This window comes from Corvus brachyrhynchos, unplaced genomic scaffold, assembly GCF_000691975.1.
Source record: "Corvus brachyrhynchos isolate BGI_N302 unplaced genomic scaffold, ASM69197v1 scaffold9, whole genome shotgun sequence".
NCBI lineage: Eukaryota > Metazoa > Chordata > Aves > Passeriformes > Corvidae > Corvus > Corvus brachyrhynchos.
Genome location: NW_008240037.1, coordinates 452,468 through 467,909, shown reverse-complemented (window position 1 = coordinate 467,909; position 15,442 = coordinate 452,468). Strand labels below are relative to the sequence as shown.

At 39.0% G+C, this 15,442-nt stretch overlaps 1 protein-coding gene across 1 annotated transcript in view; it reads left to right on the top strand.

Annotated features, from left to right (window-relative positions):
* Window positions 1-395: 395 nt before the first annotated feature.
* TMTC3 (transmembrane and tetratricopeptide repeat containing 3) overlaps window positions 396-15,442 on the top strand; it is a 36,684-nt gene continuing 21,637 nt past the window's right edge. Inside the window, exons 1-4 of the mRNA XM_008641110.2 lie at window positions 396-438; window positions 7,360-7,476; window positions 8,084-8,300; window positions 9,350-9,568. Coding sequence (XP_008639332.1) covers window positions 8,112-8,300; window positions 9,350-9,568 — 408 coding nt within the window. The 5' untranslated portion in view covers window positions 396-438; window positions 7,360-7,476; window positions 8,084-8,111. The remainder of the gene's footprint in view (window positions 439-7,359; window positions 7,477-8,083; window positions 8,301-9,349; window positions 9,569-15,442) is intronic.

Here is a 15,442-nt window from a genome sequence, read left to right as displayed (position 1 = left end):
GCTCCGCCGCCCAGGCTGCCCTTACCTTGCCTGCCTCGCCCCAGGGCTGCGGGCAGCATGCTGGTTCCTGCCCGGCCGGCGGGAGGGCTGCGGGACTACCCGGGTACGCGTGTGCTTTGGGGGTAGGCATGGAATAGTGGGGAGCCAGGAGACAGCTTGGGGAGTGGTGCAGGGCACGGGAAAAGTCACACCTGTAAACTACTCGGATTCACTGGGTACTTGGGTCTATTGTTGGCCAGCAAGTCTGAGTTTTGGTGGAGGTCTGACAGCTTAGAAAGTTTGGGATCCTGTGTTTTAGTTAAATGGGTGTGAAGACATCTTTTCAAATAAAAACAGAAAACTAGTAACCATTTCAGGAGCGTTTATCTCTTTGTATTTGTTTATTCAACAGCTATGGAGAGCTGAAGTGGATTTGTTTTGTTTTGGGTTTTTTTAATGGTAAGAGAAAGGTGATCATAATCTTATCTTTGTACTTTTGCCCTTTTTTGGGTTAATAATTGTTTTCAATTTTTTGCTATCTCTTCATCAGTGTTGATATTTAATGAAGACTGACAAGATGCAAGATGCCTTGCACTCCTTATAGTTATGCAGCTTGTTCCAGTCACAACACAAATCCAAAGACTTCTATATCTCAGCCAGGGGTTGGTTAATTATAGTTCCATATTGGGTGCAAAAAGCAACCTGTGTAGTTAGGGAAGGGAGGGAGACTGGATTATATTTAATGAATGGATAGTGTTACTAAAAATAATGATGGTTAAATGTAAAACAATGATTTCTTAGTAGCAGAGACTTTTACTGGTGTAGGAAGTGACACAGAAAATAATGGCACCATAGCCACAAAATAAGCCTTCAGGAAATGAATCCTCCTGTGGTAGAGAAAATAATCCATTGATGTTAGAATGCTTCTGTATAGGAGCTTTTTTTTCTATCATCTTCATCATCTTTACAACCTGTTCATGGCAGTATAGCTATCTAATGTGCTCTATTTAATATGCATCAGCATTTTCGAGTGTTCTGTTGCAGAATCAACAGAAAACACACTATTATGTTTACTGGTGGTGAAACCATACCTAGACTGTAATTGCGTAGTGCAGCTAGTAAAGACCATTGGTGCAGAAGTAAAAGGTATTTGCATTTGAGGTGGGCATAAAAACTCCAGAAGTTAAAAAAGAATAAAAAGAATTGAAGTATCAATCCCACACAAAATGAAAAAACATTTAAAACACAGCATGGCTTGGACCAAGTAAATTAGTTTTTCTTCTGTTTTGCATCACCTCACATGATGAACTTTGTGTGAATGGATCTTCTTTTTAGTGGGAATAGATACTTACAGTTCTAGAGCCAAGAAATCATTTTAGCTCCATAGTGCCTGGTTTCACCTACTCTGATAGAAGAGTTAGGCATACATGTTAAATCACTGCTTTGATAGCAGTGTGCCATTGCAAAAACCTAGGAGAAAAACTGCACTATGAAAAACCTAATGGAATGTTATTTAAAATACCACAAGAAATCGTATACAGACCCAGCATACTAAGTAAGGACAGAGTAGCAGAGTCTAAAGGCTGTGTTTTCAGCTTATACCTCACATGTAGCTTTTGTTCGTTTATTCTTTGGTGTAAACAAGCATGCAGTTCCTGCTGTTGCATTTCTGGAACACTGAGAGCAGTGTTAAGTGTTATTATAGAGACATTATTTTTGCGTAAGTGTCCTGTGAGGCAGCAAAAGATCTTTTACGTTTCTAAATAGAACAGGTATTATTTTGTTACTGTTTGAATGTAGCGCAAAAAAACCCCCCAAAAAAACGACCAAACCTAAAACCCCTAAAGGTTTGACATTGAAATGTGAGATTCTGTTAACGGTTTAAGTTATAAAGTACAAGTTAGACCTGTGTGGTTTGTGTTTCAACTGACTTGTACCAGTTGCATTGAACCAATTGAAGCTAAACCAGTATCTTCATCTCACCCATTTTAAATTGTGTTCCATTTTGATCCTTGTTTATACCAGAGTAACCTAAAATGTCTGGAGCATTAGTTCAGCTGCTTGGTTGCCAGCAAGCTCTTTCTGTTTGGGAGGTCTTTCATCTGGTCTGCAACATGTGTTCTGACTTTGTATCAGAACTGCCAGTCCTCTTCTAGTTAATCCTTCAGAACCATATGAAGAGAAGGCTGGAGGCCGTTGCCTTCCTGGGTAGTAAAGAGTATTTCCTAGTAGTCCCATGCCTCTTGATCTGGTAGTATTTGCAGAAGGTGGTTTTGACAATAAAACTTTTCTTCTTATATTTATCCTGTTTTAGGATCTCAGCAAGATGAAAGGGAAATCCAGGCATGTTCTGTATTATTTCTCCTTTCATCTTCCCAAACACTTCTTGCCTTCTAGATCAGATTCAAGCCCGATCATTTAAATCAGCTGTTCATTTAAGTTATTTCATATTGGAGATCTATCTTGGAGTGGCATTTTTAAGAGAAGATAAAGTTAATGGCTTTGTTGGAAAGGCACAACGTAAACAAAATTGAGATCTCTCTGTCAGTAAACACTTGTAGTAAATCAGTGGAAAGAATGTTCATTTTAACTCAAAATAAAAATAAAGGTTAGCAAGTAGGTGGTATAGATTAGGACATTAACAGAGCCTCAGAAGATAAATTAATGTCTTACTTTTAAGTGACTGTACTACTGGTTTGTATGTATCTCTGCTGATATTCATCTGTTCAGCTACAAGCTCTTAGATGAACTAGTTGCTCACCTGTTTAAAAATAAAAATAACCCTAGGAGTGGTTTTAACAGCTCTTTGTTTTCTTCCACCTTTGGAGGTTTTCTGTGTGAACTGTAAATATGTTCTAAAAAGTTCAGGACCTTCAGTGGTTAGTAAAGTTTATGTCTCTAGAGTAAATAAATCTCCAGAAATGCCTGATTATTTTTTAGCAAATAGGCGTAACTCATGTTGTTATTAACACCTTTCAATCTGTAAAAATACCATTACTCAGTAGAAGAAAAAAATTTAAGTGTATGTTTAAGTTTCTAAAGTTTGATAGTCATATGTGTCTAATGGACAAAAACATATTTGTTCCTCCAAGGGTCTTTTAATGTTAGGTGGCAGATAGCTAATTATGGGGTGCTAAATAGCTTTTGCATGTTTTGGGATTGCAGCTGTATTCTTGCCAAGATACGCACTTGCCAATTTTTTCTAAATTCTAATGGACGGAAAATGGCTTCTGGACTCTCCAATTTCCCAACTGAGGATACTCTTAGAACATAATTATGCATTTTTTATTTGCAACAGAGGTTTTTTATGCAGTCTACCGCATCTTGCAGCATGTGGTGTGCTAAACCGTCTGTAGTGTCATGGATTTAGTAGCAATTGTTGAGAAAGATTTTGTTTTCTTACTTTCTAAAAGTGCTTTGGCTTTTGGTGGTTGTTACTTGTTTTTTTTGTCAGTGTATTTTTTCAGTTTTGTGGGACTTTCTTATGCTTTGCTCCTGTCTGTAATTCTTGAAGACTGGATGAGCTATTAGAGGGATCTCAAGATGTTGGAAGAAGAAAACTATGTGCCTTATGAGCCAAACGGGCTTGAGAGTTCTGGTTCTCTTCTGTCCTTTCCACTTAATGTCTCTGTACAAATGTTAAAATGGTGCAGTGCAAAGTGCAGATTTCTGTGCCAAACAGCTTGAGAAGTTTAGTCCAATGATAGGGTGTTTTGCACAGCTTGGGTATTCTTTTTTTTACAGTGGGCTCTCATGACTACTGTGCAGTTTCTGACTATCAAGGCTTATCTTGTTGTTTATTGTTTTCAGCTGTGTATTCTTCATGATATGGTCAGATACTGTTGTAAATTAAAGCATCCAACAGAAGTCTTTGTAATAAAGTATGTGAAGTACGTGTCTGTCCTGTTTTCATCCAGTCAAATGGTAGCTCTGTCTGTGGCCGTGCACTAGACCATGAGCTGGCAGTCATACAGCCCAAGGGGTAGTTAAGGTATCTGAGGGGCAGTCTTAGAAGCTGTGAAAGTAGCAGGTAGGTGGGATGAAAAAGTAACTTGAAGGATGGTCTGTCTGTTTGTATGCGTAGGACTAGGCAGTGATGTGGTTCTCCCTCGCAGCAACTCTGTGTTAATAAAGAAGTTGTTAGGCAGCATTTTGCAGGTGTTTATCAAATACATCCATTGCTGCGAGTGAAGTACTGGCACTTGCAAGACCATACTTGGGTTGATCAACATGTCAGCTGGGTAAGAAGGGAAATATATCCACTCACATGAGCGGCCCAGTCATACCAAGGTTTCAGCAGCCTCTTGCACATCTGTGATTTACGAGGTTCTCAGTCTTATATACTCCTTACATGGCTTCTTACTTTCCAACATCAAACTGATAACAGATTAGTTGGCGTGAAAGTAGTTTTGGTTGCCAAGAAGCAGTTGCTGTTTTCCACTGAGTTTAATGGCAGGCATACTTTTTGCCTGGCTTACCAAGTACAGATGATCTTTTATAAACCTCTGCTTTAGTTTTGCATTCTCAACATGTTGATGATTGTTGCAGGTTTGGAACTTGGAGTGTGAGGGTGGACCCAGCTACAGTAGCAGATAGGAAGTAGTAGTTCTGATGGTGAGCCTTCCTCGAAATCTGTGTTGTTACACTAACATAAAGGACTGCAAAAACTTTTTTTTTCCATATTTATGCTTTAATTCAGCAAGAACATTAAAAGTACCTTGTGATCAGGCCAGGTGGAAAAGAGTAATTTTCTTTACTCTGTGTATCTTTAGAGTACATTTCAGGAAAATAAGACCTTAGAAGGCTAGAATGCCATTCAGAAGTAGTAAAGTACTTGTGCTACAGTTTTTGTGTAATCTACAGGTTGTACGTGACCTTACATTCCCCATTCCTTTCTTTGTACTTAGCCTGGAAGCAGATTGCTTGAATATGGGGGCTTGCCAGATTTCCATTATGCCTCTCTGTTTTCAAGACCTAGTGTTTTGGCACACAACAAAAATTTGAGAGGAGTATGGTATGATGCTTTAGAGGTTACCAAGTTTGGCACAGTTCAAGCAGTATGTTGTGTGACTTGCTGCTAAAACCGGAACTGCATTCTGTAGTGTGTATTTGTTGCTTACAGTAAATTTAGTAAAACTGTTCAGGGTTGCCTGGAGTGTCTGTGACTCAAGTATTTGTCTTGAAAGACCAAAGTACAGCCATTGTATCTGTAATTGAAATGTGCCTGTAAAGGAGGAGGTGAATTGGAATTAAAAAATTTCAGTGTTAAATGTGAGTATTTTCTGGAATTCTCTGAAAGGTTTCTCTGATGGTGAGCTAGCCACTGAAACATGAACTTTGGATTTATCTAAAATCTGAATTTATTTATGCTTAAGAGTTCCCTTTCATTCAAATGAAAACAATATTTTTCTCTTTTTTTAAGTGGAGCTCTGTCAGGGAACAGCATAGTCAATAGTGGTGTACAGTGTGAAGTTCTGAGTAGAAGGAATACTAGAAATTCAGAGCAAAAAGAAAAGGTTGTAAAAGCATTAGAATCACCTAGGATTAACAGATAAGTAAAGTACGTGTTTTGACATACTTTTTCATGTGTGGAAATGTGAAAACATACTAAAAGTTGACAGAGCTAATAATTAAGGTTGGTTAAGCTTTTCATTTTGGTAAGACGCAATACTTAAGAATCAGTTTTGGTTTTTTGCTAGTTGGGTAACAGTAGCTGTTTCTGAAGTAGTGTTAAAGGATTACAAGTCACCAAAACCCTACTGACCTTACAATGTCTTTTCTTAAAGGTTGAATTTAAATAAATCTTACAGTTGGTTCTGTGTGGCAATATTACCTTGTAACAGTATTTAAAGTAATAAAGGCTTGTATGTTGGAAAATCCTGACATGTTCATTGTAGGTCCTTTTCAGATGTCACTGCTTTTCAGTAGAGTTAGTGAACTTCAAGAAGTAGGAAGTGCAGTGTTCAGAAGCTGTTGCAAAAAAGGAATTTCAGATTCTGGCAGGGTAGAAGCATCCATTTCATATCTACCTTCTTTGAAGAGGGAGCTAAAAAAGTGGTGAGTTGAAGTTTAAAAGTGGGCTGTCTTTCATGTGTTTCTGCAGCATGCTTTGTTTTCCTTTTTTAATAAGATTTCTCTGGCTGCCAAGAAGACCATAGATATGTTCAGTTGTAAACTTGACTTAATGTTTTAAAGTACTCTGATCAAGCCCATGGCAGGATGCTTTGGAACTAGATGATCTTTGAGGTCCATTCCAACCCAAACCATTGTATGATTCTGTGAGAAAGATGTGGCAACATCCTTTAACATTGTTGTGGGTTTTTTAAACTTATTTTTGTTAATTACAAAGGTGGTGGCAGCTTTGAAAAAAAGGCTTATTGGTTGAAGTAACATCAATAGCCAGTGCTCCACGTACTACAAAAGTAAAAAAAGCCCTTGCCATTGTGTGAGGAACACCAAATGGTTTGGTTTGATTTCTTTGAAATGATCTGTGTCCTGGTTTTTAGTTCAGCTGCACCTGATCTGGTTGCACATGTATTCCTTCCTGTACCCCTCTGCTCCTTTACCACTAGTTGTGGTGATGAGGGATTGCTATGCTCTCAGGTCCAGGCTGCAAACCACAACCAGGATCACCTATCTAGATCTCTGTGGCCTGGTTTTAGAGTTCAAGAAGCATTTGGACAATGCTTTCAGGCACATGGTGTGATTCTTGAGGTTGTCCTGTGCAGGGCCAGAAGTTGGACTCAGCGATCCTTGTGAGTCTCTTCCAGCTCAGCATGTTTTATGATAAATGAACAATTTTTAAAAAGCCCAGGAGACCAAAGGAAAAAAAAAAATCACCAGGATTTCAGGGTTTAGGACGATAAAGCAGATTGTAGCTTTCAAATAGCTCATTAGCTTTGATGTGTGAACTGTGATAAACATAAGGCTGCAGTCTACATATTCATGGATCTGCATTATCTGGCTAATATTAGCTGCTCTGTGTCCTTACAAATGTTCCCCCTCTACAGTTTGGGGGAAAATACTCTTGTTCGGTCATGTCCTTTTTCTCTATAATAAAGTCAAGTGTTCAACTCTCTGTAGCTTTTCAGTATCTTTTGTCCCAGCAGTTGGCAGTGGTCTATGCTGTGTCAACCAGTGGTCAAAAGAAATGCCTTTTACCTGTAGTTACCTTCTTATTCTTCCTAGGCAGAACAGTATTTTCAAACAACTCCAATACACAGTAATTTCATGTTTTGATCAGTTCACCCATATAATATGTTGTAAATTATCATAAAACTACTGATTAATAATTTCTAGGGTTTAGGAAGTTTATGCAAGATGAGAGAAAACAATGTAAGATAAAGTTTATTTTGTCTTTTTTTGCATGCTATTTTTTAGACAGTATTCTCATGAACAGTCAGTGACATCAGAGCAATTGGCAGAGTTGCGGAAAAAAAATGACCTTTTCATGAACTTCTACAAAGAATGCAAATGAGCCTAGTGTGACCTTCAATGGTAAGTTTAACTTTTTATTATTGTTGATGTCCTATACCTGTTCTTGAACCCCCATATTTGTGGAGTTCTACGAGTGTCCTGCTTGTTCATCAGAATGTTTGAAGTTTTGTTTTAGTTTTGATTGCTTTTGAAATATTTTGAGTAACACCTTTAAACTTAAACCCCATAAATAATTGATACACTGTCTGCCTCTTTGATAACTTAGAATTTTGTGTATGTTAAACTACTCAGGATTCCAGAGAACTTATTTTTCATAGTTTATCAGTTTGCAGCACTTGAACTGCATAGCTGTCTGCAAAAAACTACATCAAAATTTATTATCAATGCTTTTTCCACCCCTCTATCCCCTGCCCCCCCCAAGTAAAACATGAAAATTAGCAGTGTACCCACTTTATGTAAGGCTTTTTAAGGGTAAGATACTTCAATGAGAGTATTTATTTTAAACACTAAACCATGTTACATGCGTGAGACGTGAGGAAACTTTTCTATATTACTGATTTTTAGGTATGGAGTTTCATTAACTTCTAAAGTATTTGATGTCTTAATTTGACTTTCTTTATCAAGTTTAGTAAGTAAAACTACTCAAGTGTCTTTACGTATATTTCAGCTTTTGTCCATGAGAACTCCTAGAGAAGATGGCTGATGTAAGCCTGAAGGAAGCAGCACTAATAGTTGGTGTGGTGGCAGCTTGCTACTGGAACAGTCTCTTTTGTGGGTTTGTTTTTGATGACGTTTCCGCAATTTTGGACAATAAAGATTTGCATCCTTCTACTCCGTTAAAAAATCTGTTTCAGAATGACTTTTGGGGCACTCCAATGTCTGAGGTAAATGGTTTATGAAACACTTTGAAACATTTAGGAAATCGAAAAAAAACCTTGCCGAGTGTTTTTACACTTCTTTTCCCTAATGTGGTTTTAACAGAATAGCTTGGATTTGATGGAATTTAGTGGTGTTAGTGTTTTGTACTATAATATCAGGAACACATGTAGCTTATATTCTTTGCCTTTGTTCAATAAGAGAACTGGTAGGAAAATGAAGTTGTACCGAAAGCACACAGCTGCAAGATGCTATTTGCTGTGTAATCCCAATATCGAAATTGAACAATGCTGACCAATTTATTTTCTCCTGCAAAAGTCAGATATTGACATACAAGGGTATTTATTTCTAAATGCAGTCTGGAAGGAAAGGTAACACTTAAACAACAAAGCTTGGAATTGGGATATTGAATCCTTTAAATTAAATTAAGTGTATATGTATATAAATCCAGAGTTTCTGATTTATTGCCCATGTAGAGTGGCTATGTTTTATCTGAAAAGCTGCATTGGCATTGAAGTTGTTGATAAACATTTTTAAATAGCAATGGCTAAAGGATTTTGATACAGTTTTTAAAGTCACACATGGTGTTATTGCTGAGAGAATGAATAAAAATTCTCTCCTATTCATACATTTTCTGCCAATCAAGGCATTCCACTTTATAATCTTTTCTTATGGTCATAATGTACCGGGTTCGTTCCTTGTGAGATGTTATTTTCTAGCTCTACAAATAGACTGATACATAATTTTCATATAACCCTGTAACCAAAGATTCCAGATGCCATTTAGTTCTGTATTCATTGAGGGTTAAGTAGGTTCCTAAACTCCCCCAGTAAAATTTCAAGTAGTACCTTTTAACATGTTTTTACTCAAAAATCGTGTCTAGTGGAAATAAGCCATTTTTTTGGGGGGGTGCTACTGATTTTCGTATCTTTATTTTGAAGGTAGGTGCCTGACAGTAGAAGGGGATTCACATTTGTCTAGGTGTTTAGAAAGGTGTTTTGGAGTGAAAGTCACTTTGTAAGTTCATGGACTGATTGATTTATTTATTTTCTTTCAGGAGCGGAGTCATAAATCTTATCGTCCCCTCACAGTTCTAACATTTCGCTTAAACTACTTGTTCAGCGAGTTAAATGCAGTTTCTTACCACTTTCTAAATCTGGTCTTTCATGTGGTGGTTTGCATAGTCTTCCTCAAGGTCTGTAAGCTCTTCCTGGACAACAGGAGCAGCATAGTTGCATCCTTGCTCTTTGCAGTGCACCCAATACATACTGAAGCGGTAGGTACGGCTGTGATGTGCTTAACCTGTTTGAGCTGTGTTAATGAAACTTAAATTTCATGGTGGTTTTATCTGCTTATATGTATATAACTACAGAAAGTGTGATTTTACTCATACTGACTCTTCCCTTTGCAGTGAGTGGTGGAAGTGACAAATTTTCATGCTCAGAGTTGTTTCATACTACATGCAGCCACTGGAAAGTAATTAAAGACACATTAGTTACTAAGTAACTTAAGCCTCTGCTATGCACATTGGTTTTTATTACTTCAGCTTACGTAGACATTGTGTTGTGTGATGATTCATCCAGTAGCCTATTTTGCAAATACTATGGATGCCTATTAATTAATTTCCAGAATCCCTTGTGGCTAATCACCTTGTCTATTCTGTCTACTTTCTTTTCTGTCTTTTCAGTATGTGTGTCTCAGTGGGACATTCTGCTAGGATTTTTGTTGCTATGCTATAGCCAGCTTAGGCCTATTCTGTTTGAACGGTCCACTTTTTAAACATATAGTATATAAGGAAGAAGAAATACATTCCTCTCCTCTCACATTTACCTTTTCTTTGATTCTGAAGGAATTCTTCACTTCTATTAAAAAAATTTTAAAAAAGCTTTATTTGTACAAGTTTTCTGATTATATACTTTTTAGTGGCCAACCAGGCTTGCAATGTTGTGGAGGAAATGAAATCTTGTGATCACCATTCATTAGATTTGTTTCTGCCAGAAAATATGATAAAGCAGATTTGTGGCATTTTCTGCTGTTCATTGTGCACCCCTTCAATCTGCTTTCCTGGATTTCAGTACACAGGTGTTGCAAAGCCCTTTCTCCATCTCCTTTTTCTTATAGTATTAGTTTATTTTCAGAAAACTGAAAATGCTTGAATCTTTTGCTGCTTTGGAGGTGGTACCACTTTCTTGTGTGAAGGGGTTTTTTTGGGTGGGGAAGGGAGGGAGTAGAATCTTTTGATTTTAATAAAATGAGAGGGGTTTGCTCTTACTTTGTTGTAATTTTTTTGGTTCTGATTTGTTGGATAAAGAGTTTGCATCTCTCTTATTCACTAATAGTACAAATCCCTTTAGGCAGTATTTCAGAAGCCTGCATCCATGTATTTTGAGCAAATTTTATAGGAATTGAGTAGATAAAGTTGGCTGCTACTTGAGCTACTAATATGTCCTTGCTAGAAGTTAATGGAATGTTTAAAAGTGCAGAAGTTAAGCACCTAAGAAGTTCTGCTTACTCCAAAGCACAAACCCCCATAAAAACTTGGATAAAATACAGGTTAAAAAAAAAAATTCATTTGGTTTTCTGGTTCTTTGAAAAAATACGCTTTAAATTGCAAAATTTGGCTTTGCTTCTTTGTAGTAAATGCCATAGCATCTTTGGAGGAGTATTAGCAAGTTGCTGGTGACTTAACGTTAGTTGCTCACAGGTTAGACCAACCAGTGTAATTTGTCACTTTCATTCCAAATTTCAATGAGTCTTTATTGTGCCTGAACTTTAAGATTCTGCCTGAAATATCAAGTAACACAGATGCTTTTATTACTGTGCATCAGAGTTAGTAAGAAGTGCTGTACAAATCCTGCCGCGCATTGTGTAACAAAAGCCAATTATGTAAGGCAATGTTGCGTAGTTCTGAAGCGATTTGGCAAAGGGTGTGTAAGGCCTGGCATCGGCCACATGAGGGCACTGTAACACAAGGATGGTACAACTTGGTGCTGGCCTGGAAACACTGAGAAACTGCAATTCTAGTTTAATCCCTTCGCTGCTGTACTTAGGTACTCAATGAGGAGTCAGATAAGGGCTTTTTTCCTTCCTATCCCCGTCTTTTTCAGTGTATGAAAAGCAGAACAACTGGTAGTTTCCTTACACAGAAAAGAGGCGATGTATGTTAGGAATGGGGATTTTTGTCTTTTTATAATTGAAAGGTATCTGGCTTTCATTCGTTTACATTCATTTCCTTCAAATTAACCTCCTACTTATTAGTCACCTGCAAAAAAGAGTTTGAAACAGCCGGTGCAGAAATTAACCTCCTACTTATTAGTCACCTGCAAAAGAGTTTGAAACAGCCGGTGCAATACATAAGTATTTCAACCTTTTACCTATCTTAGGATAAACAGATTTTTCCTCTAAAAATTATCAGAGCAGGATAAACTTAAGATAATTTTCTGCTTGAGTTCAGAGAGAAGGTAGGCTCTTGCAGTGGTAATACCTGTTATTCTGAGGAAGAAGTTTTTAGGAAATGGGTTGAATAAAAGCATCATAGTTTTGTTTGTCTTTGTACAATTCCAGTTCAGCTTCCTAGCTACTTTGCTACTGTTTTGGCCAGAAGTATGTAAACCACCTTTATAACTACAGGATGTCAACTAACCTTCTGAGTGCTGGAATTTTATCTCAGAAGTCACGTTTGTATCCAGAAATAGAACCTCTCTTTTGTTGGCAGTCAACTGTGGAGGCACACCAACATGCTTTATTAATGTTCTCTTTCAACTGATCTACAGATAAAGTTCTCTTTAATGTCTTAATGCCAGACAATTTTGCAGTCCAGACCAGGAATCTTTGAAACATCTTAAGATATTTTGGAAACAAATTCTTATATACTCTTCAAAATACTAACACAAACTATGGTGTCTTACCAGTCATGAAACATGCTTTATCTGTGTGTGATTCACTGTCTCCTTTGGTAGACATACAGTAGTCCCAAGAGAAATACTAGAGTATGATTTCAGATTCAGATTAGAATGCTTTTCTTTATGCTGTGACCTTGGGTACTGAGTTACTTTCTCATTTTATGCTGTGCTGGATCAATCATGCTTGACCAAGAATGTACATAGCAATAAAACTTTCTAGCTGGGTCTGGTTGGTAGAAAGTCAGTTTTCAGCATCATCAAAGTTAAATCATGAGCTATGAGGTTTCCTTAGCTAAATATGACCATCTGCCTCAGGATAGCATGCCATTTTTCATCCATGTTACTTGCAAAATTGGGAAACAGTCAGAGGCATTAGAGAGGAGGACAAGTGAGGAAGAATGGTAGTCCTAGGAGGTACAGTTGTCAACACAGTGGCTACTGCAGTAACCATTAACATAATGACCGGTCTTCCACGTCTGGTTGTTGGTTTCATCTTAGCATTTTTTGAAAACAGGTCTTGAAATGGGAATGAATCTGTATTTCATTGGGGATTCTGAAACAACCTTCTGCCCTATGCATTTTAGTGCTTCTCTGAATTTCATAAAATCCGCTCCTCTCTGTCTCATCAAGGGGGCATTACCTGCAATTTTCATATTGCCAACCAAATTGTCATTCTGAAAATTGCCAGACCTGTAGTAAAGCCTGAGTCATTCTTTCTGTTGCACTGAGCTTCCCATCCATTTATTTGTAACTGTTGACTGCTCACCTTAGAGCTGCCATAGCACCAGTCAAAGAAGTGCTCCTTTCAGATTCAGATCTGTTCAACCAGTCAGAAAAGGTATGAACAAAACAACAATCATAGCTTCTGTGTGCTGGTGTCTGCAGAATATGTATGTGGAACAGCCCTCGTGAGTCTTCTGTTAGAACTCCTATTGCTGAAAACTGATGTCATCCAAGTATTATGGAGACAGCAGTTGTTACCATGCCCAAATTCTGTCCCAAGGAATATTTTGTGGCAAAAGAGAAAGTTCATCATTTTTCAGTTGTCTCAATGGTTAGAGCAATATCAGCCACAGTTGGGCACCAGCCACCTGTATGATTCTTGTTTTGAATGATTGGACTGAAAGCAGCCTTTCTTGCCTGAGTCACTTTTTGCTTTGTTTATCAATCTTACTTATGCATATCCTAGTAGTGTATCAGTCATGCACTATTCTAGTACTAGAATAGTTGCTAGAATAGAAACATACAATGCTTTGGGTTGGAAGGGACCTTAAAGATCATCTAGTTCCAACCCCCCTGCCATGAGCAGGGACACCTTCCACTAGACCAGGTTACTCAAAGTCCCCTCCCACCTGGCCTTAAACACATCCAGGAATGGGGCATCCACAACTTCTCTGGCCAAGCTGTGCCAATGCCTCATCACTCTCTCACGGTAAAAAATTTTTTCTTAATATCTAATCTAAACCTACTCTATTTCGGTTTGAAGCCATTCCCCCTTGTCCTGTCACATTGAAAATAGTGTCTCTCATTCCTTGTAGGATCCTTTCAGGTAGTGGAAGGCCAAAATTAGATCACCCTGAAGCTGCCTTCTTCTTCAGGCTGAGCAATCCAATTTTCTCAGCCTTTCCTTGTAGGAGAGCTGCTCCATCCCTGTGATCATCTTGGTGGCCTCCTCTGGACTCACTCTAACATGTCCATGTCCTTCCTGTGCTAGGTACCCCAGAGCTGGATGCAGCACTGCAGGTGGGGTCTCACAGGAAGAGAGGGACAGAATCCCCTCCCTGGCCCTGCTGCCCACGCTGCTTTGGATGCAGCCCAGGACACGTTTGGCTCTCTGGGCTGTGAGTGCACATGGCTGAGTCATGTCCAGCCTCTCACCCACCAGCACCCCCAAGTCCTGGGCAGGGCTGCTCTCCATCCTTTCATTCCCCTGTCTGGATTGCTACCAGGGGTTGCCCCAACCCAGGTGCGGCACCAGCACTTGGTCTTGTTACACCTCATGAGATTCCCAAGGACCCACTTCTTGAACTCGTCCAGGTCCCTCTCGATGGCATCCCATCCTTCAGATGGTTCAGCCATATCACTCAGCTTGGTGTCATCATAAACTTGCTGAGGGTGCACTCAATCCTTTCGTCTATGATATTAATGAAGATATTAAGTAACACTGGTCCCAGTATGGACCCCTGAGGGAGCCAGTGATCACTATCATCTGGATGCAACCATCCAACCAGTTCCTTATCCATTCAGCAGTCCACCCATCTAATCAATCTCTTTCCATATTGTGGGGAACCATGTCCAACACTTTAGAGAAAACAAAATACATTTTAACTTCAGCCCTTCCCTTGTCCGCTGATGGAGTCACTCCATCAAAGAAGATCACTAGGTTGAACAGGCGGGTGTCCTTGTTGCCCTTGGTGAAGCCATACTGGCTGTCTTGAATCCCTTCCCTGTTCTCCATGTGCCTTAGCATAGCTTCTAGGAGGATCTGTTCCATGGTATTCCCAGGCACAGAGCTGAGGGTGACAGGTTGTAGGTTTCAGGGTCTTCCTGTCTACTCCTTTTAAAGATAGGTATAGTATTTCCCGTTTTACAGTCACCTGGGCTTCACCTGACTGCCGTGACTTTGCAAATATGGAGATAGGCAGCTACATCCCTTACTTCCTTCAGGACTTTGGGATGCATGTCATCCAGTCCCATAGACTTAATGCATGTTCGGGTTCCTCAGGTGTTCATGAACCCTGACCCTTACTTACAGCAGGAAGCATTTTGCTCTCCCAGTCCCAATCCTACTGCCATCCACTGGAGAGATGTGGAAAGAGAGGTTACCATTGAACACTAAGGTAGAAATGTTGTTGAGTACCTCAGCCTTGTCCTTGTCCATTTTTACTAGTTTTTCAGCTTTGTTGGTGTGGGGGGCTACACCTTTGACCTTCCTTTCCTGGTTAACATACCTGTAGAAGCCTTTCTTGTTATTCTTTGTCCCTTGACACATTCAGTTCCAGCTTTGCCTTGGCCTTCCTCACCCCATCTCTGCACAACTGAACTTTGTCCCATCCCAGGTTTCCTGCCCTTGTTTCCACTGCCTGGGTGTTTGCTGCTTTCACTTTAGTTTCACCAGCAGTTCTCTACTCAGCAATGCCAACCTCTTGCTTTCCTTGCCCAATTTATTGCTGCTGGGGATTGGTAACTCCTGGAATACTTCCTTAAAGATCTGCTAGCTTTGTATAATAATAAATATCTAGTATAAA